Below are 23,826 nucleotides of genomic sequence, written 5' to 3'. Positions count from 1 at the left end.
AGCCAGCAGCATTACACATGTAATTTATCTATCTGATACGGCATGTAGTGGAAAATTTAAGTTTTTTCTTTTTTCAAGTTTTTTGCCTAAAATGTGCTGTACAATACATATATACGGCAACTGTAATAAATATGTAATTCTACAGTGCAGTTTAAAAATTCTGTCGCACAATTACTGCAGTAATTCCTAAAAACTTTCTTACATTTTCCATAGCCCGTACACCACGAAAACAGTTTTCCGATTTTGTAGATTAATTCAGCGCTATGCAGCACTATTTGTGTTCAGAGGACTTCAGCAAAAGAACTTATTACTGAGCTTCACCCTCGGTTCATGCTTTAACTGCAATGAATTTGCATGATTTCGACATGTAACCAGTGTCGCACTAGTATTTAAAGAACTGCAAGCAGACATTTAACTCACTCGACAGATGCATCATGCAAGGATAAACCCACACGTAGAAAAGGGAGAATAAGATAAAATTGTTACAGCGTGTCGGTAATGTCAACTGATTACGGATTCAAAAAATACCGAATCATTACCTCGAAGAACAGGTAGAAACGTTAACACGTCATTACAAAACAAGCGATCAAACCCAATCTGGATTACTGAGTATCCATAGGAATATCTGCGGGTTCACCGGCTTCGTTTCCGTTAGATGGAGGTGCCTCGTCCGCTTTCTTTGGTTGTTCTGGAGGTGGTTTGGGTGCCGCTGGCTTTGGTTTGTTCAAAATCGGATTGACTAAGCTCTCCATACCCTAAATCCAGAATAATCATTTGTAACGGCATATCATAACAGTTCTACAACCTATTTCTTACCTCTCGCTCCTTCTTAATTTGGGCAACGGTAACAGCCGGGTCCACATGCCGTGCTAATCTCTTCTGAGCCGCCATTTTTTCTTCGATCCATCGCTGCTTGTCCTCAACTGCTTTTGCAACCTTCTGGATATCAGCGTTGTCGATATGGCTGAATCTGTTAGAGAATCAATCTACCCATCAATTCGTGAACACAACTTGCAGCAGGACATTCATACTTTTCATCCCCGGTGTTATATGAATCCACGGCTTTGCGCGTTAGCTGCAGATAGCGTAGCCAATCTTCAAAAATGGTATCTCGATCCTGGCTTTCTTTGTATCGATTGGCTACAGGAGCTCCAAAATCCTGCAAGATCGTAAATATATATCGATGTCACTAATGTCGGTACACGCTGTTTACTAACCTATGTCAGTGAGCGCAACATGGATGTGAGAACAAATGTACTTCGTTTTCTGACTGCAGAAAATTACCTTGAGCTCGTTCAATTTGGCAGCGTATGCGCTTTTTGGTTGATCTTCCCCCTCGGAATATAGCCAATCTTCAGACGAACGCAGCATGTTACCAAATCGTTCCCTGTCCTACAACACACGAACAATTCTTAACGTGATGATTCCGCTCAATGCGTGACGACAAATACAATTCTATCTCTACGCCGTAAAATAATGGTGATTACCTTCTCAGTAACGAACTCATAATATGGTCCAGACTCGGAAATTTTCTCACGATACTCATAAATATATTCCTCTAAAGCATTTCGCGCATCGGCCTTTTCCTTTTCTGCTTTGTCCTGCGATCGCATTTCCATTTCGGTTTCCACGAATTCTTGCACTTTCTTTGGAGGATACTCAGGATAAACGGCTTCAACACGCAATTCGATCTGCTTGGACTGCTTTTTAGTCTTTTTCTGAAAGAGAAAAGTGTAAAAATATAGTAGAAATTACGCTACCCAAAAAGAAAACGACCGGACTTTTTACTTGTTAAACTATGTAACGGACAAGATAAAACAGCAAAACTCGCACCAGAAATCAGAACTTACAACATCCTCCTTTTTCTCATCCACGTCCATTTTTGTCTAGCAAACACAGAATGCAAGGTAACGGATAGCAATCATAAGCTACCTGCATTACTCCAGTAAAACACTTAAAAATTCTTAGAAGGAAAGCCGGTTTTCCAGCATCAGAAGCAATCTAGTTAGCATAAGAAGTACCTGATTTTCTGCTCCCTCGTTGGGTGCCTGGTCTGTGTCCATCGGCTGAACTTGCACTGCAGGGGCTGAGTCTTCCACAAGCACAATTTCCTCCCGATACGCACCGGTAACCGCGAACATGCCATTCAGGCCAACGCGAGTTTTAACTCGTACTTTAGTTGTTGCCTCTCCTGGAGTCGGAACAACGTCGTGGATCTGGAACTTACCTATTTAATAACAACAACACAAACGTTAGAAACTTGTGCTTTTCAAATGAGCCAGAAAAGAACTTCAACTTCAGGAAACGGTTTATTACTTACCAATCCAAGAATCGCTATGAGGAATGCTTTGATTGCCGGAATAGTGTGCATCCAAACTGAATGGCTCATTTCGGGAAAATGTCACAACTTTCGTGAACGGAAACTCGTGGTTTTTGGGGAATACTTCAGTTTGTCGGGCACTAAACCATCAACGTTTATAGTCACATAACGTCAAAAAATTAACAGACTTAATCGTATTTTTGTGAGAAATTTCTCGGTCTGTCCTGTTATAACGTACCCCGTCTTATCCCCATACCGCACTTCAATTCCATAAGAGATGACATCGGCAACTGCAAACTCTTTAACTTTCAAAGTCGGAGATAAAATGGCGCACTGAATAGCACAACCCCGCGAAACAGCTTCATCCTGATTTAATGAGGTACTTGGCTCCACACCAAAGACCTTTTTTATAAGCGCTTTGATAGCCGGTATTCGGACGCTTCCCCCGACGATCTCCACGCGGTCAACACCGTCTAACTTGCACACGTCCACCAGTTCCCGCATCTTCTCCTCCAGACGTACCAGTTCATCAGCAATGAGAGCTTCAAAATCATCTCTAAAATGGAACATCCCTTCACAATTCACACTCGCATATTACAGTACATATACGGGAAACGTACCGCTTCATTTTTCCATGGACATCCTTATCGTTCATGAAACATTCGATATTCAGTGGGATCTCATTACCAATTGAACTCATCATTTTCTTGAGTTTTTCACATTCATCTCTCAGTCGCATTAACGCACGCTTATTAGTGTAGACATCGATTTTATACTGCTTCTTAAAAGCATCGGCAAAATGGTTCACGAGCGTATAATCAAAATTTCGACCGCCAAGTGTAGGATCGACCACCGCGCCAAGCACCTACAAAAGCGCAAAGAATGATCTAAAACATGAAAAATGCCAAACCATGAATATCGTAAATTTACTTTAAGTTTTCCTTTATTGAAACCAACTGCCGACATCTGAGTTGTCGCGTATCCGACATCAATAAATACCACGTTGCGCGCTGGTTGATTAGCGTCCGGAAGCTCTTGTGCATACAATCCATAACATAAAGCCACTGCAAATATACACAAAACCAATGATTTCCAGAATTTACCCGAATGTGTGGTTTTCATCGCGTCATATTCGCATGCTCCGTACCAGCGGTAGGTTCGTTCATCAAACGAAGAACATTAAGACCGCCGATCTGGGCTGCCGTCAACAGAGCTCTCCGTTCAATGTCCGTGAAGTAAACGGGAACCTGGACAATAATATTCCATGAACGGATCCAAACAGTTCGGGATGCAAAAAACAGTGGCTTACCGAAATCACACAATCGCTCACCGGGACCTTCAGATCAGCTTCGGAAATCGCTTTCAGTTTTCCAAGGAACATCCCAACAACTTGTTCCGGTGTAAACACTGAGTCCTTTTCCATGTACGACACCTAAAATTTTTAAATCCTGTTAATTCGAACTACGGCATCAAAATCTAAGCCGATGGCGCTACAAGATATACCGCTCCAGATATGTCCCGGTTTATCTGGGTTTCGGACCGAATATGTCAAACGATCGGCAACAATCCGGCTACCACACGGTCCACACCCACTTCTCGTGCGATTTATAATTTGTTATTTGGGATATTTCCGTCAAAAAAATCAGAAATGGAAAAAGTCTTGAAAAATTACTAATTTTTGTTATTACTGAAATAGCTTATCGAACAGAAGCGCGTTCACCGATTCTGATCAACAAACATGATTTTACTTCTACAAACCGACAGTACCATTATTCCGCCTTTTTCTGACCCATCAGACTCTTCCGTTTGACTACTGAAATTACGCAGTCACTAAATAAGAAAATTTCTGAAATTGTGCGCACCCGCCAGTACATCAATTTTTTAGTTTCACCGTAAATAACAAACAATCACCGAACGATATAAAAAGTCTGAACTTCAAGTCTGCAAATTACGCTTTGATAGAGCAACTCTCAAAGACAAAAATCCATTAAGAAAAAACGCTGACTGAAATGGATTGTTTTGCTGACTGAAAGGGTCGAAATAAACATTCGGATTTCAAGTCAGAAACCGGAAAATAATTTTAATTCTTCGGAATAGCCGACGCTAATGACAAAGCCGAAATTGCCAGCAGGCGCATACCTTCACTCCAATGCCTCCATCCGCAGTCTCGATCACGCTATACGGGATATACTTCAATTCTTCCTGAACCATGGGGTCGCGAAACTTCCTTCCAAGCAGTCGCTTGAAATTGAACACCGTGTTCATCAGGTTGCCGGCCAAATTGCTGCGCGCCGATACTCCCATACTCCGATTACGCTCGTGAAACGAAACGTACGCCCTGTAAAACCATTGCCAGCTGGTTCAGTCACGGCCAGGGACCGTGAAAGTTGGTGCAATCTCAGTATTACATGCCACATTCTGCCACCCAAACTTACGGTGTGTCCCGCATGCTGTAATCGTTCAGGATCAGCTCGATTCCCCCGGCGCGAGCCGTTGCGACGAAACAGTTTTGGTTCCCGAAATCAATGCCAATGACGGACATGGTTCCTGGTGTATGCAGATCAAACTGGGAAAAATCAAAGATCGGGGTAGGTCGACGCAAGGAACTCTGAAACCGGACCAAATTACAGCCCTTGTTTATTCCTGCGTTAACGCACAAGGTCACTCGCTCACATTCACTTAAAGATTATCAGGAGATCGACGTACAGCTTGGCGCTTTGGATCTGATTTTTGTCGCTGGAAAACACCGCCCATAAGTACAGGAATACTCCCAAAAGACGTGCAAACGTGGATTTGTGAAAATATGAATTAATTTAATCGTTTCGAAGAGAGCGATGGAGCACCATTAGGTCGAAAATCTTACCTAATTCAACAGCAAGAATAAAAACCCGACGCAATCGCAGAACTTGAAGAAAAAATAAGTAACTTGCCGACTCACAGAGCAGCAATTGCAAATTTATTAGGTATAAAACGAAATTTCCAAGTCCAAAAACTACAAAAAACGAAATGAATGAATCATTCTAGCAACTGATTCGTGAATAATAATACCACGCCCTCTAAGCAGACGACAAATTTCCCGATGTTTCCAGACTAGAAGCGCTGTTCGGCCGTCGGGTGTGCCATACAGCAACCACGTAATCTCCAGCCGGCAGGATTAATTTTGAAAGTGCGACATTTTAAGCGGGCGGCTGTTACTTTTGCTGCCGAGAACATACCGAAAACACCTGAATAATCTTTGTTGTTTAATATTTAAAGAAAACGAATAAAAGTACTTTAACATTATGTATTTATTTATGTAGTTAAATGTTTTTGTATATGCATGTATTCATGTATGTATAATTTGTGTACAGTATTCTCTTATGCATGATTTAATACATATTATTGACATACAGTACTGTTTGTAAAATGAGAATGCTACCAACACCTCTTGCTCCGTCAGTGAGACGTCTTCTTTCTGTTTCGCAGAACATTAAGATCATTAGTATAACTGTAAACTCGAAACTGATGATCTCAATCGGCACAAGGGTAGTGATGTCCTTCAAGAACGGAAGTAAGTGCTTACATAAAGCACTAGACATATAGATATAATAAATTTGCCTTACTGAAACACTAATAATAACTGAACCATTTCTGCAAAGAAAACTTTATTACTTTAAATATTAACAGGGTATATTTCTGTTCTCGCAATGGCAATTTCCCACGTCTATAACTTTACACAGAGGGCAAAATACAGAAGTAATCGCATCCTTAGTACCATGCTGAAATGCTAAAAAAAATTAAACGAGTAGCTGCGCGGTAACAATAGCTAGATATTCACAAAATCTTCAAGGCACTTATTTAAAAAAAAGGAAAATCACGTATGAGAAGAAACAAAATTTGGCGGAGGGGTCAGTTCTTGAAGAACCCTGTCCAGCCATTTGAGCGGACTGGTCAAGTGGATCTCAATCCAACACGGAGTGGATGTCACATCCGAACGATGATATTCAGCTCCCCATCCTTTCACAAAACTCATCCGTACCATGCACATCTTGAGCATTTCGTATACGTGCTCATAGCCACGTGGTTGAGCAGCGCGATTCTGTAGCAACTGGGCGAAGGTGCGAGTACTGAAGATCATCTGGCTGCGGTTGTTAGTCAGTTTAACCACTGTAGTCGGATGAAAGCCATGCCGCAAATTAGCTTCCCGGCTCTGGATGAAAATGGCGCTTTCGCTTAAACATTCAGCGTATATTTCCCCGTTGACGTAGTAAATATGAACACCTGCAGTGACAAAACCACACTTTTTCATGTTAAATTGCACAAAATCCAAGAACACAATTTTCTTGTTTCTGATTGTACCTTTTCCAATGTGTTTACGCGTGTTCTCAATAGTAGAATTACGATGAATATTCGAAAGCTGCCCAATCGAGAATCGTTTTCCATTCACAGTAGGGTCCGTGAACCTACAAATCAGGTACAAGTGATATGCAAAAATGAAACAAGCAGGTAGCTTATGTGTATAGATAAAGCGAACAATTCAAGGGGCTACAATGAATTAGTACGAAATTACCCATCAATTATCACTCCCTGAGCTCCATTCTTGCTTGGCGCATGGAATGCTTCTCCGACACGGACTATAATCACAACAGTCGTCAAACATGATTAAACTGTTCCAATATACACAAATATATTATTAGGACGATGTACAATAATATTACTACTTTCAACGAGGACGTTTTTTCAGCTTTTAGATTGGAGTGATTAGTGCCCGATGTACTTTTTCTTGGCAGTTTTGCTGTGATTTTGTTATCCCATGAGAATAAAAATACTGCTCTGGAGGGATTACTGATTCTGATAGTATTTCATACCATTGAGTTCGTAATACTGAATAATGCACCACGATTCCATTTCTTCGTATTCGACCATGACGGGATGTTCTCCTAAAACAACATAAATTAACAATGCGATATGAACGGAACCAATGCGATATGAACTTTGTTTGGCTGCGTGTTTCAAATGGTTTCAACTCTTAAGGCGATCACGGTGCCCAAAAGACGGGATATCACTTAAACAAAGAAATTACTCACCTTTTTCGTTAGCAGCTAGTATGTGGCGCTGTTGGTGAGACAATTCTGCCACCATTTCAACGTCCTCGATACCCTGCAGCTGATGTGGGTGCACATTCTGCTGTTGTACTACGGGACTGTACGGAGGAGGCGGAGAATCTATACGAGTAAACAATGTTAGGCATAGGTTGAAAAATTGTCAACAATACGCATAGAAGTATATGATGTTGGCAGGATGAGCCATATTTTGTTTATCGAAGGATCAACTCGGGGTGTCACAAATGATTACGAGAAGCCGTAAATATATGGTACACACTACACACATAAACTCCTCGCTCACCACATGCATTATAAGGGCTGCTCGGACCAGCTGCGCCGACAGACGAACTCGGCGAAGGGGACATGGAACCCGGCATCGAATGGCTGCTAATTATAGAGTGATTGGACGGGCTGGGACTCTGGTCGTAACTGTAATTGAGCGGCATTGCGGCTTCATCCATTTGGTGAAATGGCAGCATGGTATGCTGGGGACTGTATTCATTCTGCCGTGGAACGAGTACAGGAGGAAGAACTGCAGTGATAATTACAAAAATTACAGTTCTACAATATTAAACTCTATGTCAAACTCAATCGCAATACCAGAACAGCATCGTACCATCTACGTAAATATAGTACAATATTATTAATTTCACACGGTACAAATACTTGATGTATGAACCATCCTGATAATAGTTTTCTACACATGAAACTTATCCACTTTAGTAGCATCCCCATATGCAATGCTTTACTTTATTTCATGATTTCAATTTAGAAACTTCAGTAGCATCCCCATATGCAATGCTTTACTTTATTTCATGATTTCAATTTAGAAACTTCAACTTGTCAGGCGGATACTTAATACTCTTATTTACATATTCATATCCAAAAGTACTTAGGTACTCATAAAAATAATAATAAGTATACAAAATAATAAAAAAATAAGCAAGTATATAATTACTAGAATATAGATATAATTGTTGGCATCAACCTAGTCAACTTGTTAGCCCTCCATATAAATGGGGACTTGAACTGTAAAGTAAAGCCTGATAACACGAATCTCCCCTTTTCGGCTTGTTTCTATTATTCAAATCACGTGTGCCTCTTCAGATAAATATACCGCATGAATATTCGAAAACAATTTCGTCAAAGCAAACTTACAAAAGGATAATGAAAGGTGCGGTCGTGAATTAACGATGAATCACCGCTCCAACAATGCAGTTAAGGATATCTAATCTGCCGCTAACTTGTTTATCTAATTCCTCTTCATGCAATATTTCTCTTCTGTAGGCTTTTTCACATACCACATCGTAGCGTTGCTTATTTCTGACCGACCTCACAAAACAAATATCAAAGCGATTTCGGTACCAGCGATATCCGCGAGCCAGCATCTAAACTTTGCCATGCTTCAGCATACACTGAATTGTCATCGTGCGGCATTTTTTAAAAATAATAAGCCATCTGACCCGGATTCTGCCAATCTCAGCTGTAAGAGCTTTCAGCTGAAGAATCTCTCGCATGACTTAATATAACGCAAATTGGTCATGCTAGCAAGCATTCCATCTGATTACCACCCGGAAAGCTGTGGAAAACAACTACAGAATGATACCAGCACTTAATAATTCCGTGATGCGTAGCAGTGGTCAATAAGATTATAAGTGTTACAAATCTGCCATATTACTGCCCCTCAACCTCACAACCGTTTCAAGTCTATTAAAAAACCTAACCTGGAAGCTGAAATTCGTTAATCCGGGATTAAACTAATCCCGACTCATAATTATGTCAGATGCATAATTTTTAAAATAATCAGAATTTTATTCTTAAAAATCCGCTGAAAGCCAACTGAAAAGCAAAAATACAACCCCAAATCCAAATAACAACGCAGTCTCATCTATCATTAAAACAAAACTACAAGGCAAATATGAATCACTTCTGATTTTCCTCTTACCAGGAGTTTCCACTCGGTCGTAGTGGTAGGGATTGATACAGACATCTCTGCTCGATTTCGCATCGTACGGGTAGTTGCAACAATTCTTGGGCTTTAATTCATGATGATTCTGTAAATCAGGCCATCGCCACACACGACAGTAGATAACCTGGAACAACGATATTTTGCATTAATTGATTAATACAATACATTACACTGTCCTGCGCACTCAGCGAATATAATGGTATTATGGCAATGTGTGTAATGATAATATAGATACGAACGTACATGAGGTAGTCCTTTCCTGTGGGAGACCTGCAGGCGACCGTCAAGACTGCGAGGGATTGTCACACAATTCGACGGCTCATCTGGATGAGTGAGTGCCTTTTCGAGATCCTCGATTGCTCCTCGCCGTTTCTTGAGCTTCTTTACCAGCGATTCGATCGCTTTTTCGGCCCATTTATCTTCTTCGTCACCCTGCTTCCATCCCAAAGGCCGCAATCTCCGTACAGCAGGTGTAGAAATGTTTTGGAAATACGACTGTATGTTCATCATTTCTGAAACGATCATTCGCTTACTGAAATCCCCCTGCGTACGAACATAATCCCCACGGTCAGGCTCGCATTGGGGATGTTCCAGTTCCCTCCTTCTCACATCGTCCCCAACTAACACCAGTACACTGTTACAGGATTATACAGTAACAAAAAGGAAAATGTTGTTCATGGAGTCAAGAATGGAAGTAATGCCAAATTGCTCAAGCGCTGACTAACAGCTGCGATTAAGAGAAAACAAATGTGTCAGAATAAATATAGTTCTGGCAAACGCGTACAACTGACAAGATCTCACTTTTGGGATAAAAAATAAGCGATGTCTCACTCCGATGTTAAGTATAGAATAATTTTCTTTCTCGAATAAAAACTTGTTGCTTGCCTTTATGCTCTTTCCCATTCATTTTAGTCCGCAAGTCAGCAAAACTCGACTCGCCGTCATACTCGACTCGATCTTGTGTCGCTGTTGTTGAGCCGCTTGGCACGAAGTGCAGGTATAGCACGGTATTGGATCTATTAATACGAGTACAGTAGTAAGTACTATCAGTACTAATATATTGAGTACTATTATATTTTTATTAGCACAAGCCAGTTAGAATACATGAATTGGCAACAAATAGAGAATTACAATAACAAAATTTCTTTTAATTTATCTCCTTCCATCGTCCCCAGCACGGCAGCCGCGTTGCCTCGTTGTACTGTATTTCGGATCGACGCTGCATATTCGACGATGAAATTCGTGTGAGCGAGGTTCCCCGGTGTTGCTGTAGCCGCTTGCCGATTTCCTTTATTAAAGCAGATGCCGATTTTCCCAGGGCCCGAAGGTTTCAAAGGCTAGTGCTAAAAATGTATCTACCAAGGTACGCATAGAGTCTGGCTTTCTTGTTCGGCTTGGGCCGCGGCGGATCCGGCAGCTGAGGAAGTGGACTTGATATGGGACGAGGCGACAGTGTCGACGCAGGTGACATCCCATGCCAGACACATACCACGTTTCCAGGCAAAGGTCGTGCATCCGTCTGGGCGACGGACGTATGGGATGTGCCACGAGGTTCTAGTTTTGCTGGAATGCCCGCCGAAACCAATGATCGGCACACAATGCTGTTCAAAGCACCGTGCCGTGCATGTCTCCCGGCCGAAAACGAGCATGACAGTCCATGGTGGCCGTATACATCTACAGGCTTGCGGCATTTGGCACATGCGTGTGCTTCACATATGACTACGCCCAGCCTGAGTCCGGCCGATATCTTGAGGGTGTCGTCATCTAAGAGATTTCCGATGTGCGCCGACGGCAAAGCATTTAGCCAGATACCTGCTTCCGGTTTCGACTGGGCAAGGAGGCGGGCTCGGTTGATTTCATCGTCCCGGAAGAGTTCCAGCAGTGTCGACAGCGACATGTTGCAGAGCGGTACATCCCATGCGCGCTGCGACTTCAAGTAGATGGATTCCGGGAGTTCTGCCTGACCACTTTTTACTTTCCACAATTCCTTTGCGTTAGTGGCGTCCACGGCCGCGTGATTGGGAAGCAGCAGCGACACGAGTCCGGAAGCGGAATGAATCTATTTGTAAGTACTATTTGTAAGAACTAATAATTATATTGATCGTGAGAAGAGACCTTTTCACTGCCAATGGAGAATGGACGTGCATGCATCGTGGATGGAACGGACCGGAGAAATGGGAATCCGTAAGCTTCGTTAATGATCTTACAGTTTTTAAACATATTACTTAAATTTCGCTGCCCATTAACTGTTAGATGCTTGTTAAGAGAGTAGAGACGTAAAAGTTTTATCCTACAAATAACAGTTGTAACAGATCTAGACTGTACCAAAAACACTTTTGTCATGTTTTCCGGTCGTGTCCGGTCCAGGAAAGCGCTCATGAAACACGGGCGTTAACGTTCCTTGTTGGAAAACTGAACTCTTCAAAATGTGGCCGGGACGAAGTTACGTGCAGTTTATGCTTCGAAAAGAGTCAGCCAAGCATGCGTTTTGGACACATTCCGCGGCGAATCTGGTTGGAACAGCGGTGCTGTCGATGTATGTAGCAGCTAAGGTGGGACGAACATTTTGACTATGCACTGCGGAAAGTGAATTTAATACGGCGTCGCAATGACAAAGGCAGCGAAGGAAGACCTGGACATGTCACAGCGTAGGAGTCTTTATCACGCCTGCGTGCAACCACATTTCGACTACGGGTCGGATATGTGGTCACCAGGATCTTCGACTCTGCGCGACAAGCTGACCAGAGCCCAACGGAAAGCGCTGCAGGCCATTACTAATTACAGGGAGTGGGTAACCCCGAGCTGTATCAGCAATTGCGCATCCTGCCGCCATTTGACCGTTGGGAACAATCGGAAGCCGTCTCATTATACAAGATCTACAACCATGCAACGTACAAACCTCCGTCGTAACTGATTGAATCATTGAATTGATAAAACCCTTAATGTACTACGTTTACCACCGTAACGTACACTAAGGGAAAAAGATTAACAGTTACTTTTATTTCCACCATGACAGCTGCACTCCCGACAACTGTGCCGTCTCCTCACAGTTGCATCAACTTATATCTCACATCAATATGCATACTCGCATAACACGCTCATATTCGCATACAGCCACAAAGCTATAAAACACACGCACCAATCCCATCACTACATTTCACATTAACTACATCTGCAGGCCACGTTCATCCTGCCTCCTCATTATCCCCGCTTGACCATCAGTCACCGATCTTACACAGATAAGGAGCAATACGATAAAGACATAAATGTCTCAGCACAGATATGATATGATATGTCTCAACATAAATATCTTACACAGATATGGTCATAATAATACTCGTACTAACGAGGATGCAAACCATGCACATAGACAATTAATCAAAGTCACGATAGCCACCGTCCACTTGTCAACACCACGGTCGTAACAGAATCATTGAATCATTGAAATAATCGACTTCAAGGACCTATGATCACAGTACTAGCGGTGGTTGCGAACCACATTATTGCACGAGCGCGAGCGCCAATACCACTGGGAAATGGTATTGGGTTGTGGAATGAGAAAAGCGTGACGTACGCTCTTCGTGGCGTCAGATAAATTTTATGCTCTTGACGAAGACTTATTGCAGCACCTCGCGCTTCGCGCTGCAAACAATCTCCGGAAGCCGAAACGAATCCAGGCCAGAGGAAACAGAAACTCGGATAAAGCACGCTTGCTATGCGGTTAAAGAACGTTTTTGAGTGGATTCAAAAAATTAATGCAGAGATGTTCAGTGCCGTGCCGTTGAACATTTACAATAGATGCATGCGCAGGGACACTCAACGATCTTTTCGGAATTTTCGCGCTTCAACTGAGCGCGGCCGGCTTCAACTGAGCGCGGCTGGTGCGATTATTATTTAATTATTATCTTCCTGGAGCAGACAACCCGTGCATGGGACGCTGGCAATGACATTAGAGGTGTTAAAATGACATTGCTCTGTCTGGTCGAAAACAGATATAAAGAGAAACAAGAAAAAGATTAAAACAAGCTAGCTATCCGACCGCACTTCGTAGTCCAACACCTTTAAAGCACACTTAAAAAACCCAACAGTTCCGAGTTCAAAATTTCCGCATTAACTGTCTGCACGTGTTCAAGCAGTTGCTTCAGCCGTACAGCGAAAGTGGACTCCCCGATCTTCTCCTTCGCTTTTGTATCCACACGGCTACCAATCCACAGGTTGTAGTGTTGTCTAATATCCCGGAAATTCACGAGTCGGGACTCGGTACAGATAATCTGGCACAGGAAATCTGGCACAGGAAACTTGTTTTTGTTCCAGATCTTGAAAAGCCACACCGCTTCGCTCTGCTTCCATCGTTGGAGGATGGGAATGATTCCCAGTTCCTGGTACAAGGTCGCCTGAATGGGCCTTTGTATCCAGTCATGGCTCGCAGTGCTTTGCGCTGTAGTTCAGCCAGTCCTTCCTTCAGTGCCACAGACGCCGGATCTGGCAGTTACTGAATTCGGAAGGTCAAAGTATTGCTGGTACGCATGTTCGGACATAAAAACCGTTGTATTTATTATCTTCTGTTGCACTTTCCAACCACCGACTACTAGTAGACAACTGTGAAAATGGTAGTCTAGGCAGCTGAGAAGTGAGTTTTTGCAGCATCTAGCTACATAGGTAATGCTTGTTCTGAAGCGTGCGACCTGTGCTAAAAACGGCGAAAGGTCAACTATTTCATTACAGCGATACTTCTATAGATTGTACGAAAGATGGACATGGCTTGGGAGTTAGTGCGCCTGTGCAGCCATGCATCACCATGTACGGTCTCGGCAGATGCGGTACGGGTACGGTGCCGTGCCCATCAGCTGCAGCAGTTTCGGCTTTGGTGCGAGATGCGTTGCGCAAACCGCGGAGGTCATGAAAAGCACAAAGCTAGCTAAACTCGGCTTTGGAAGCCGTTAAACTTTTGATTACACGAAAGAATGTTGATATTAATCACTTTGCTCTAAAAAATTTGAGAGTTTTGAAAAAAAACTTTGCTCTAAAAAATTTGATAACCGAATGTCCATGCAAACTGTATAGGTGCACGCAAAACCCACGGATTTCGTTCTGATAAAAATCCAGCTGCAGCCGGATAAGGTTGCTTTACTTGCGTATGGACCAGCATCCGAATTAAGCGATAAAATGCTCGCTAATCCTTTACAACCTCGAACCATTAGCCGGTTGGCCCGGCGCATTGAATCGGCATGAAGGACTTCCCGAACCTTACGCTTAAAGTTAGCATCGTCCAGTCTTTCAAGCCGATTGCGGCACGTTATAGTCAACGCAAAAAAACGAGAATACTGGAATGGAAAGTGGACACGCATACTACCGCGCGCGGGAGGTCTTCGAGCGAATATACTTAAGTACTCGTACTGAAGGTTAATTTGTATCATCATATTACTAAATAGTAAATACTGTATTTAGTAATATTATGTTTGTATTGATGCCAGACTCCCAGTTATAAATAGAATAACAGTCAATCCCTGTCATGCTAATTATGCAGTATTTCACCTATTCAATGACAATTTTGTTAGCTGATGTTGGGAATATCTAAAATTTTTATAAAAGTTTTGTTTTTAGCATGTAGAACGTCCCATTTAATTGGTAGAAAATCCTCGAACTGATTCATTACAGACTTTATTGCAGTGTAGCACCCTGACGTTCACATACAGTACTGACAATGAGTACATGTATTGTTGAGAAAAAATGTTGTAAAATGTGTGGCAAAGTACTAAGGTCCTGTGCGTAGCTAACAAAGTGATACATGTATAGTAAATTAAATAAGTACACAGAAAATTATAGCTGAGCCGACAATATTAGCGCAAATCATGAACGCGTTCCGCTGCTAGACCAATCTCCAGTTCGGCTTGAAAGTTAATTGTTTATGACCTTTACCCAGAGAAGTAAAGTTTTGCAAAGAGATTTTCAATCTGCACGAACATTTACCGTAGACTCCCTGTAGCGATCAGGGACGGAAAATTGTACAAAAAGATGTGTTTTAGTTTTGATTGTTTAAGTAAGAACAATTTTCGTTTTGATCGTCTCCGCTGGCATACGTGCGGTACGTGAATCGTAATAGATGGATCAGCTTGACAATAATTTGTAACTTAACACCCAGCTGCAGCAGTACTTATAAATAATTATCAGCCTCTGTGTAACGAACTGCTTAAATGAATACCGTGTATTTTCAAGCTGTGACATTTATCAAGCAAATGGTTGGCAGCGTGATGCGGTTACAAGCAGTTGTTAGTAATTTATGCGCATAGCTAACCAAGTATAACGTCAACGTTTATTTTCGGAATCGCATCTTTGTCGAAAAGTCGATCAGTGACCCAGACGTAGGCCGCCGCTGCTGGTGCCCACTCACGCTGCGGCCGGCCGTTTGCCGAAAGGACTAACTAAAAATTCCCTTGTCACGCTGACTTTGTGAGTCCAAAACATTGCACATTTGCAGCTGCTGTCAGTCCGACAGCATGACTTTCTTGTTGTAAAAATATATTCCTGATTAGAAATAAAACCCTTGGTATGAACGCTGCTGTCGATACCGTTGGCAGAAACTGGACACGTGCACTGTATGGGAACATGGAGAGTCCAACCTCGATCATAAATCATCGTCCGTAATCCGTAATCGTATATTTTGTACCCTTTCTTGCTGCATTTGTTGAAGATTTGCGTGGTAAGTGATCTGCCATAATTTCACCGTTTCCGAAGACCCGAACAACCGTATAGTTGTATTCTGCTTTTTTATCTTGGATCTTAATTTGTATAACAGCATCGGTCACGGTTATTCATAGAAGTCCCGAAAACTGTTTGTGAATGTGCCGGTACAGTAGTTTAATACTGGAGTACTAATATACCTTTCAAAGCATACAAAATCTCCGTTTATGCACTAGTCTGTATCTCGACTACTGTTCGCAAAACTCTACAGGCAGAAAATGCCGTTGTTGAGATATTGCAATTTTTTGGAAGCCAAGAAGATCTCGAAGAGGAAGGTTACGACTTACGAGGAGAGTTTGATGTAATAATTTTGCAGCCTTTCTCGAGCGAGGTTTGTGGTAAGTTACCATACGAGTTGACTGTTTTTGAATAATAGAAATTTCCAACAAGTATACAAACAACCTGGTGTATGGTGTGGTCTGGTGCGTTCTAAATGAGTGGTGTTATCTACCACGTGATAAAATACTTGAATGCACTCTAGAGTAGATTGATTGCGTGCCATGTGCGAATAATTCAGTTAAGTTGCCATTTTTTCCTTTTTTTTTGCCGCAACACGTGTTTATCTGGTTTGTTGGATAGTAGCAATTTAATAAAATTTAAAATGGTAAGTACCATATTTGACTAACATATATAATGTATGGTAATCTGCAGAGTATTCGTCTTTTAAACTGCATATCACTAATTATATAACGAGTAGTGTGTAATATGAAAATAGCTCGAATGGATGCTTCCATAATTGGGCAAATTAATGTAACGGAAAATTTGGTATTAAGGTTCCACGATTTGTTCTCCGTGTATCGCTAATTACGATAAATTTATATAATTAGTTATCCACAGACCATAGCGATTCCGCGGGCCTGTAAAATAATTCACATACATATTGATTTACACACATATCTTACAATTAAAGACAAGTGCTACGGTAAATGTAGCTGTAAGCGAGCAATTTTCGAAATTTTGATTTGCCTGAATTTAGGACTGCAGTGTCGAAAGCAGAAAAACCACATTGCGGTTTAGTTTTTAAGGCAAAATGTTTGGTAGCCCCTGAAACAGGTTGATTTTGTAGCTACCGGTATTCTGCTTCAGAACAAAGTTTATATACGAATGATACAATAAAAAATATAAACATAGTTACTTTAAGCTATTATGTGCAGCTTATGAAGGACGACAGCTGTACACTCGTATCTGCACAACGATTTTTAAAGTCTCTGTTAAAATTTCGAGAAAAAGATTATTGCTAATTTTTACTATTTAAAGCAATCGTTCTGTATTAACTGATATTTTGACCCCGTTTACATAATCATAACTTTTCGTTTACAGTACTTATTCTTCTTGCATGTAATTGCGTTGATCAATTTATAGGACCACCTTGCTCACCAATTCCGTAAACTGTACGCCTCCGTCAAAATCGTGTTACGTGACCTGATAGCGGAAATGTCAACCTCTACAACTACCATCTCATCGTCTCAAGAGGAAACCCGGGAGGTTGTGGTCATCCGACCACTAAAGGTAAACCGCGCGGCACGTATGCATTTTTTTGCTGACTAAAAATTTGCCGCACATGAACAAGCAGTGTGCAGCTGCATACCCTCCGTAGTTAATTAAATGCGCTTCATAAATTTCTGAATATTGATATGATATTACGCCCACAAAGGTAACAATGGGATTGGAACACAGTAAAATTTCAATGCGACGACTTTTAATATGTAGTGTTAAATTTTAATACAACATCTCGGCGTCCTGCTAGTTACATTAATTTGTTTGCATTCGGAGTCAGCGGGCTGGCTACTTTTTTATACTATATGGACAAAATCCATGTGGTAAAATTTACTGGAAAAGTAAATTTAGGTTTGATTTGGTATAGTAACGGGGGCTCTTTTTTTGTACAAAATACGCTTCTAGATTTGTGCAAATAGAGAACTACTGGTGATCTGTTAAGTGTTAGTCATGTGCAGTATATCTTGTGGTCGATCGCTTTAAAATTAATGATTTCAATGAATTAGTTTAATGATTTTACTGCTTGATTTTTGCATGTTGTAATTTTCCAAAAGGGATCGTAGATTTTGCTTTAGGCAGATAGTAGATACTGGTACGTTGCAGTGCATGCTGACCATGGTACCGCTCAGTGCCAGCCATTGTTAGCGAGCATGCACATATGCAGTTGATTAAGAGTTTGGTTTACGTGTTCCGGCAGTGGGCCTGTGGTCTTCAGCAACATTCGCAATAGTAATCCATTATTCTGCAGCCACAGCGTAAACTATCGGGGAATATTGTGGAAGTGACCTGGGTCTGATCGCCTGCAGCTGAGAAAAATGACCCCATTTCCGGTCATGCTCAGTTTGCGAGGGAGATGTGATTATGGCCGTAAGTGGTCGGCGCAGCACACTGATGTTCGATCCAACCGCATTGTCGGCATCGATTCGCGTATGGCAGTGCGGCATTTAGTGGTCAGTCGCGGTCCCGTTTGCTCCATCGCGCATCGTATTCAGCGTGAAATGAGGACTGATCATCACCGATTGGCATGCACGTGCTCCCGTCATTCCCGATTTCTAACGTGACGATCGGTCACAAATACGCTGTATTGTGTTTCATTCGCAAGCAGACGTCGGTCGACGGTCTTTGATGCCAGCGACGTAGGGTTCCGTTCATGTTGATCTCGTTCTGGTCTTCTGGTTTTGCAAATTAATTACGAGTGTCATCTGAAACTTTTTCTGAAATTTCGCCAGAGGAATGGATCGAAGATCTTCCGAACAGTAACTGTGGCATTACTATTAATATCCTGTGTGGAAGAAGAAATACAAAACAAACGGTTTTTTAATTTTTCTTCTCTAAAAAAACTACAAATATTACAATAATATTATTACCGTGTACTAGTTCAAAAAAGATTTTATGGGTAAGTGCAAAGAATTCACCGTATAGAGTACCGATAAATATGCGCTTATATCGCGTATTGCACAGACGTGAACATTGGAATTAACATATGCAACAAATTTTACAAATGGAAAATAAATTGAGCTCTTCGAGTGCTTTAGACGAGAGCTAAGTGACTAAAGTCCATTTTAATTTTGGACGCCGCACAGAAAGAAGGGAGTGCGGTAAAAGTGTGCGCACTGGTGAATGGTCAATAATTTTCCCGGCGTGTCATCTGGCTGCTCGACGGGAAGCAGTGGTGTTTGAATGCTCTCGGATGGACACAATAATGATGCTGTTAAGAATTAGGAAATCGATCATCCGGTCAAACTTTGGACGATACATCCTGACGATACCCTTGAGTCCAGGCTCTCGTTTGAAAATATTGTTCAGTTAGGCTTTGCAACATCTCTTGGAAAATGGTTTAGAGCCTCAAGTTTGTTTAATCGCAGTTTAATAACTGTTCAGCAAAAGTCCGGGAACTATTGCTCCTGTAAAATACGGGATGTTGTGTGAATGCAGGATGTTGTGTTACCTACTTTACTTTATTCCCATCGTGTCAGACACAGCTTCACACTGTTTCTCTTCGTCCGACCCTATATCTTGATGCTAGTGCCTCTGCATGCTAATTATGACCCCTGCACCAGTTTCCAGATACCGGTTTCCGGATAATTTTAAGGATAAGAATTTATACCTAGTCAAACCGTGTGCGAAATGCCGCTAATGTAACAACGTTTATCCATTTCGACAATGCACGCCGCTGATCATGTCACCATCTCAGTGCGCTACGTATGTACGATAGTACGAGTATAACGTAATATTATGATTGATATAAATAAATAACTATCATATTCTGCCGCTTTCGCGCATTACAGATAGTCACGTATGCATAATTTTCTGCTACTACAGTATAGTATATTATTAAATACTCAGTTTCACCTATTTAGAACTATAGTGCGATAGAATTTCTCTAAAGAAAGCTGCGTGAGATTGTACCTGTTTAATGAAGCAAAGCTTAATTATAATCTTTTTAACAGATAAAAATTATTTGTTATACATGTAATATATTGTACTTACATTGTGAGTTGACAGCTGGCATGGGAGATCTTGACCATGTGCCCATTCATTGCACGTACTGTACCTCATATACAAATTATTTTGAAATTGATTACAAGGTCAGATCTTTATTTATTTGTCGTTAAAGGAATTTATCGGTGACGGGGGTGACCATTACATAATAATTATTATTCTGGCCCACTTCTGCTCTTTCCGATTTGCCGGCAGATTTAAAACACTTTCACATTCTGGATACGGTACTTGATAGTTGTATTGATACTGGATTAACAAATACATCGTGTTTATTTTTAGATAGTTATATCTATAGAAAGACCGAAATAGACTAGAAATTTAATTTTTATACGATTTTGTTCATGAATGTCACGATCCGGATGGTGCGCTTCGTCTGGATCGGGGAGAAATGCATCTCTGCATTTCCTGCGCCAGTGGACATACATAGAGTATTAAACCGTACATGACTCACGTGTGCTGTGTTGGTAAAGCGCTATGAAATACGCGTACATCTTGTACCGATGGTACAATACGATAGCCGTCTTCATTGAACTTCCAACCAGGGATGCGACAGCCGAAGATTCTGCTAGCAACAAATACCAACAATCGAATGATTTTGGATTTGAGTTGATAAGCTAACGTAGTGGGAGAGAAAGTACAATCGCATATAGTGCAAATAAGTATTTTATCATTCTTACACAGACCGCGTTTATAAGTGTGCACTTGAACGGTTTGGAAAATTGTATAGCGCTGAAAGCCAACTACTGAGCAGAACAGTTGCATTTTTCCTGATGATATTTGTTAACAAGCAGAACTGTCAGTAAGATGGCGCTGATCGTGACACGACGAGCTTTTTGTTGTTTCCCCAAGGTGGTGGCATTCATCTGTGGACTGTCAGTGTTGGTGCTGATGATTATTTGTGTGGCGGCCAGCACCTGGCTGGATTCCGAGGGATTTCATCAGGGACTGTGGTATTACTGTGTACAGGAGAAATACGAAAGTCCACTTCCGCCTGGAATACCGGAAACCATTGGCTGTTACACTTCGCCCAACCGAGGTATGAAAGACTTACGAAATTAAATAAAATTATTAGAACTAAAAATTTAAAATTAAATTATTCAATGCCAATGTGAATCGGCGTTTTGTTCCGAATTTTATTCGTACTGTTTCAGCCCGGTATTAATGTCATTTATTTTCAATGCGAATAATCCATATGAATGCCGTATGCTATAGCATTGGAAAAAAGCCGATTTCGGCATTCGATATGGTTTGTTTGGCGGATGGAATGCTGCTCGACTTCAGTAAAATTTACTTGTGCTGATTATTTGTAGATTACATGCTGGCTACCGGAATATTATGCGCGATTACAATAGTCTGGGATTTTGTAGCCACATTCCTGCTTGCGGTGGCACTCTGCACCAAAAAGATTGGCCGAAAAATAACCCTGTATCGATCGGCTAAAATTTGCTTTTTCTTTGCGCGTAAGTGTTTAGATAGGCTGCTGTACTGTATTGAAGGGTGTGGGTGGCAGCGAGTGATTTGGAGAAATTTGATACAGATTGAGGACACAATATTACTATACTCTTTACTTAATCATCACATTATAATTATATAGATAGTCGTGATACCTATTTAACACAGTTTGCAAGATTTTTTGGATTCTTTGCGTCGAAGATTAACCACCCGAAGACGTTTGTGCCGAGGACATAACAAGTGCATAGAAAAATTTGAGTATATGTGTATTCTGAAAATTTTTTCTCCGTGGCATTGTTTTATTTAAATTGTCTTCATAATTATTGTACATTATAGAATATTAAATATGTGATCGAAGCCGACTGGTGAAAATCACTGAGTTTAACGACTGTGGTAGTTTGTAACGCCATGTTGAAAGAACAAAACCTTTTCGGCAAACGTTTGCAAAACTTCGATAGCGCTCTTTGCGAAGTGAATTTCCGCCAGTCCAATTATTTTTGTGTGTAAACCTGCTCCCTTTGCAATGTTTTCACAAGGGTTCTTTGAACTTTCAAAATTAGGCAGTATCAATTACCAAGTGGGATAGCGTGACATTCGAAAATACCTACGTTTGTCTAATGTCATCAACGTTACTGTCACTCTTCCCAGCACTGTATATGCAGTGTAGATGAATGCTGACCCAGTAGCTTATTATTCGAAAAAAATTTGAAAAAGGGTTTGAATTATTTTTGTTTTGAAATTTTCTTCCAGAGAGATAGTGGAATTTTTAACTGGTGATTGATAAAGTTAATTTAACTGGTGATTTTTAATTTAACTGGTGATTTTTAACTGGTGATTGATAGTTGTTCACCGATAATATCAGAAGTACCTGCAGTGGTATAGTGTATTTGGGTTCTATTAATTGTAAATGTTATGGGTGCAATTATATAATTTACATGTATCGTATATATAGCCTGTTAACTGCCCTTTTTAACACCTATGCATTTTTTTGTTGCAGTGATATGCTGCGTAGCGGGATTGGTTTTATTTGCGGGTAAGTTTCCGGTTACCGTATTTGGCTGCATACAGGTAACAGGAGTGATATCTATATACTCACACTGTCACACATAAGGTGCTTATACATAAGTTCCATACTTCTGTATATGACTAAAATTATGGATTTTATTGTAGTGAAATTTGCCTTAGAATTCCGCCTATGGGGACGAAGAACGTTTGAGGTAAATAGCAGTAATAATATTTTGTATTTTCCTTCTTGTTTACTCTGGCGATATCGTTTGTGAGATTCTTTGTAAATACGACATGAACTGCGTGCCTGTACGGTATCTGTTTTATAGTTCGGATGGGCGTTTGGGATGGGATGGGGCGCGGTGGTCTTCCTATTCGGCGCACTACTGCTGCTGTGCTGTGATCGTGAAACCGACACCGTGTATTATGCTGAGAAAACGATGGATTCAGGTTAAGAAAATTTGCGACAACAACGCTGTGCACAATTGCCACGGCCAAGTGATCACTCGCTCCTCTGGAAATAGACGCGCCGAAATGATTGAACATGGACCGAATTGAAAAGACACACTCGTCCCGGGGCAACGGCACTGTGTGCGTGTGTGCACGTTACGCGTTAGCACGAAGGAAGTCGTATCCTTATGATGTGCTTCCTGTTGGGAGTGTATATTATTCCCATTGTGCAGCCCTAAGCCAAGGCAATCAGCCTTTGCAGTTGGGCCTCTTACATAATCGCATTCGTTGCTGGCTTCTCCCGTTGACGCATTTGCCCGTTTTGATCTCCAGCATGTGCTTGCTGGATTATTTCCTATGTTTCTGGATGGGTTGCTGATGGCATTTCTCGCGGATTGGGGACAGGGCAGATGTGCAAATAGCTTTTCCAACAGTATTATCTGTGTTTCGAAGATTATCGGCCAGATTATTATTATACGTGTTTTACAGAATGGTTTATTGGTGTTGCGTCCGGCAGATAACGGCTAATCTGTATGTACAGTGTTAATTACTGCATTCAGTTTGATTTTATGTGCAGTTAAGATTGTTTTTGTGCATTCTTCTTCTCCCAGCAAACGATCCCGGCGATCAGTTTAGTATCATGTACATGGCTGTTTTGTTCTCCCATGCTGCAGATACATGAAACTGGCTATTCCGACATTTTGCGAGCTGTGATTAATAAAAGTTAACTAATATTCTGAACCAGTTGCAATAGTTTAGTTGCAATCAATCGGATCCCAGTATAGCTGCAATCAATACGTTTAGAC

The 23,826-nt window shown here is 41.3% G+C and overlaps 3 protein-coding genes across 11 annotated transcripts; 1 reads left to right on the top strand and 2 right to left on the bottom strand.

Moving 5' to 3' along the window:
• Positions 1 to 230: 230 nt before the first annotated feature.
• LOC129589249 (heat shock 70 kDa protein 4-like) lies at positions 231 to 5,328 on the bottom strand. Of its 4 annotated transcripts, none has more exons than XM_055483878.1 (17): positions 5,184 to 5,327; positions 4,994 to 5,056; positions 4,756 to 4,928; positions 4,460 to 4,658; positions 3,630 to 3,752; positions 3,468 to 3,567; positions 3,251 to 3,384; positions 2,941 to 3,185; positions 2,559 to 2,876; positions 2,321 to 2,460; positions 2,022 to 2,227; positions 1,851 to 1,886; positions 1,488 to 1,718; positions 1,285 to 1,392; positions 1,032 to 1,159; positions 817 to 970; positions 231 to 755 (listed from the first exon to the last, which is right to left on the bottom strand). In XM_055483878.1, the coding sequence occupies exons 3-17, from the start codon at positions 4,860 to 4,862 to the stop codon at positions 603 to 605; spliced, it is 2,382 nt and encodes a 793-aa protein (XP_055339853.1). In that variant the 5' UTR covers positions 4,863 to 4,928; positions 4,994 to 5,056; positions 5,184 to 5,327; the 3' UTR covers positions 231 to 602. The 4 variants fall into 4 exon arrangements, with proteins under 4 accessions (XP_055339853.1, XP_055339855.1, XP_055339854.1 ...); XM_055483880.1 differs by having other exon boundaries at positions 5,027 to 5,056; XM_055483879.1 differs by having other exon boundaries at positions 4,994 to 5,328.
• Positions 5,329 to 5,967: 639 nt separating this feature from the next.
• LOC129589281 (protein mothers against dpp-like) lies at positions 5,968 to 10,264 on the bottom strand. The gene is made up of 8 exons (XM_055483948.1): positions 9,617 to 10,264; positions 9,350 to 9,497; positions 7,706 to 7,936; positions 7,387 to 7,524; positions 7,168 to 7,239; positions 6,870 to 6,933; positions 6,659 to 6,762; positions 5,968 to 6,580 (listed from the first exon to the last, which is right to left on the bottom strand). Exons 1-8 carry the CDS (start codon positions 9,896 to 9,898, stop codon positions 6,174 to 6,176), a joined length of 1,446 nt encoding a protein of 481 aa, XP_055339923.1. The 5' UTR covers positions 9,899 to 10,264; the 3' UTR covers positions 5,968 to 6,173.
• Positions 10,265 to 10,782: 518 nt separating this feature from the next.
• On the top strand, positions 10,783 to 23,747 carry LOC129589282 (transmembrane protein 47-like). 6 transcript variants are annotated; one of them, XM_055483950.1, is made up of 8 exons: positions 10,783 to 12,264; positions 13,688 to 13,893; positions 17,477 to 17,623; positions 20,963 to 21,149; positions 21,424 to 21,573; positions 22,563 to 22,598; positions 22,736 to 22,782; positions 22,900 to 23,747. In XM_055483950.1, the coding sequence occupies exons 3-8, from the start codon at positions 17,549 to 17,551 to the stop codon at positions 23,023 to 23,025; spliced, it is 621 nt and encodes a 206-aa protein (XP_055339925.1). In that variant the 5' UTR covers positions 10,783 to 12,264; positions 13,688 to 13,893; positions 17,477 to 17,548; the 3' UTR covers positions 23,026 to 23,747. The 6 variants fall into 6 exon arrangements, with proteins under 6 accessions (XP_055339925.1, XP_055339929.1, XP_055339927.1 ...); XM_055483954.1 differs by lacking the exon at positions 10,783 to 12,264 and having other exon boundaries at positions 12,982 to 13,893; XM_055483952.1 differs by lacking the exons at positions 10,783 to 12,264; positions 13,688 to 13,893 and adding an exon at positions 15,754 to 16,073.
• Positions 23,748 to 23,826: the final 79 nt, after the last annotated feature.

The sequence above is a fragment of the Paramacrobiotus metropolitanus genome, unplaced genomic scaffold, assembly GCF_019649055.1.
Source record: "Paramacrobiotus metropolitanus isolate TYO unplaced genomic scaffold, Prichtersi_v1.0 Parri_scaffold0000034, whole genome shotgun sequence".
Taxonomy (NCBI): Eukaryota; Metazoa; Tardigrada; class Eutardigrada; order Parachela; family Macrobiotidae; genus Paramacrobiotus; species Paramacrobiotus metropolitanus.
Note: the sequence above shows the minus strand (reverse complement) of the source record. Positions and strands in the feature narration are given on the sequence as shown.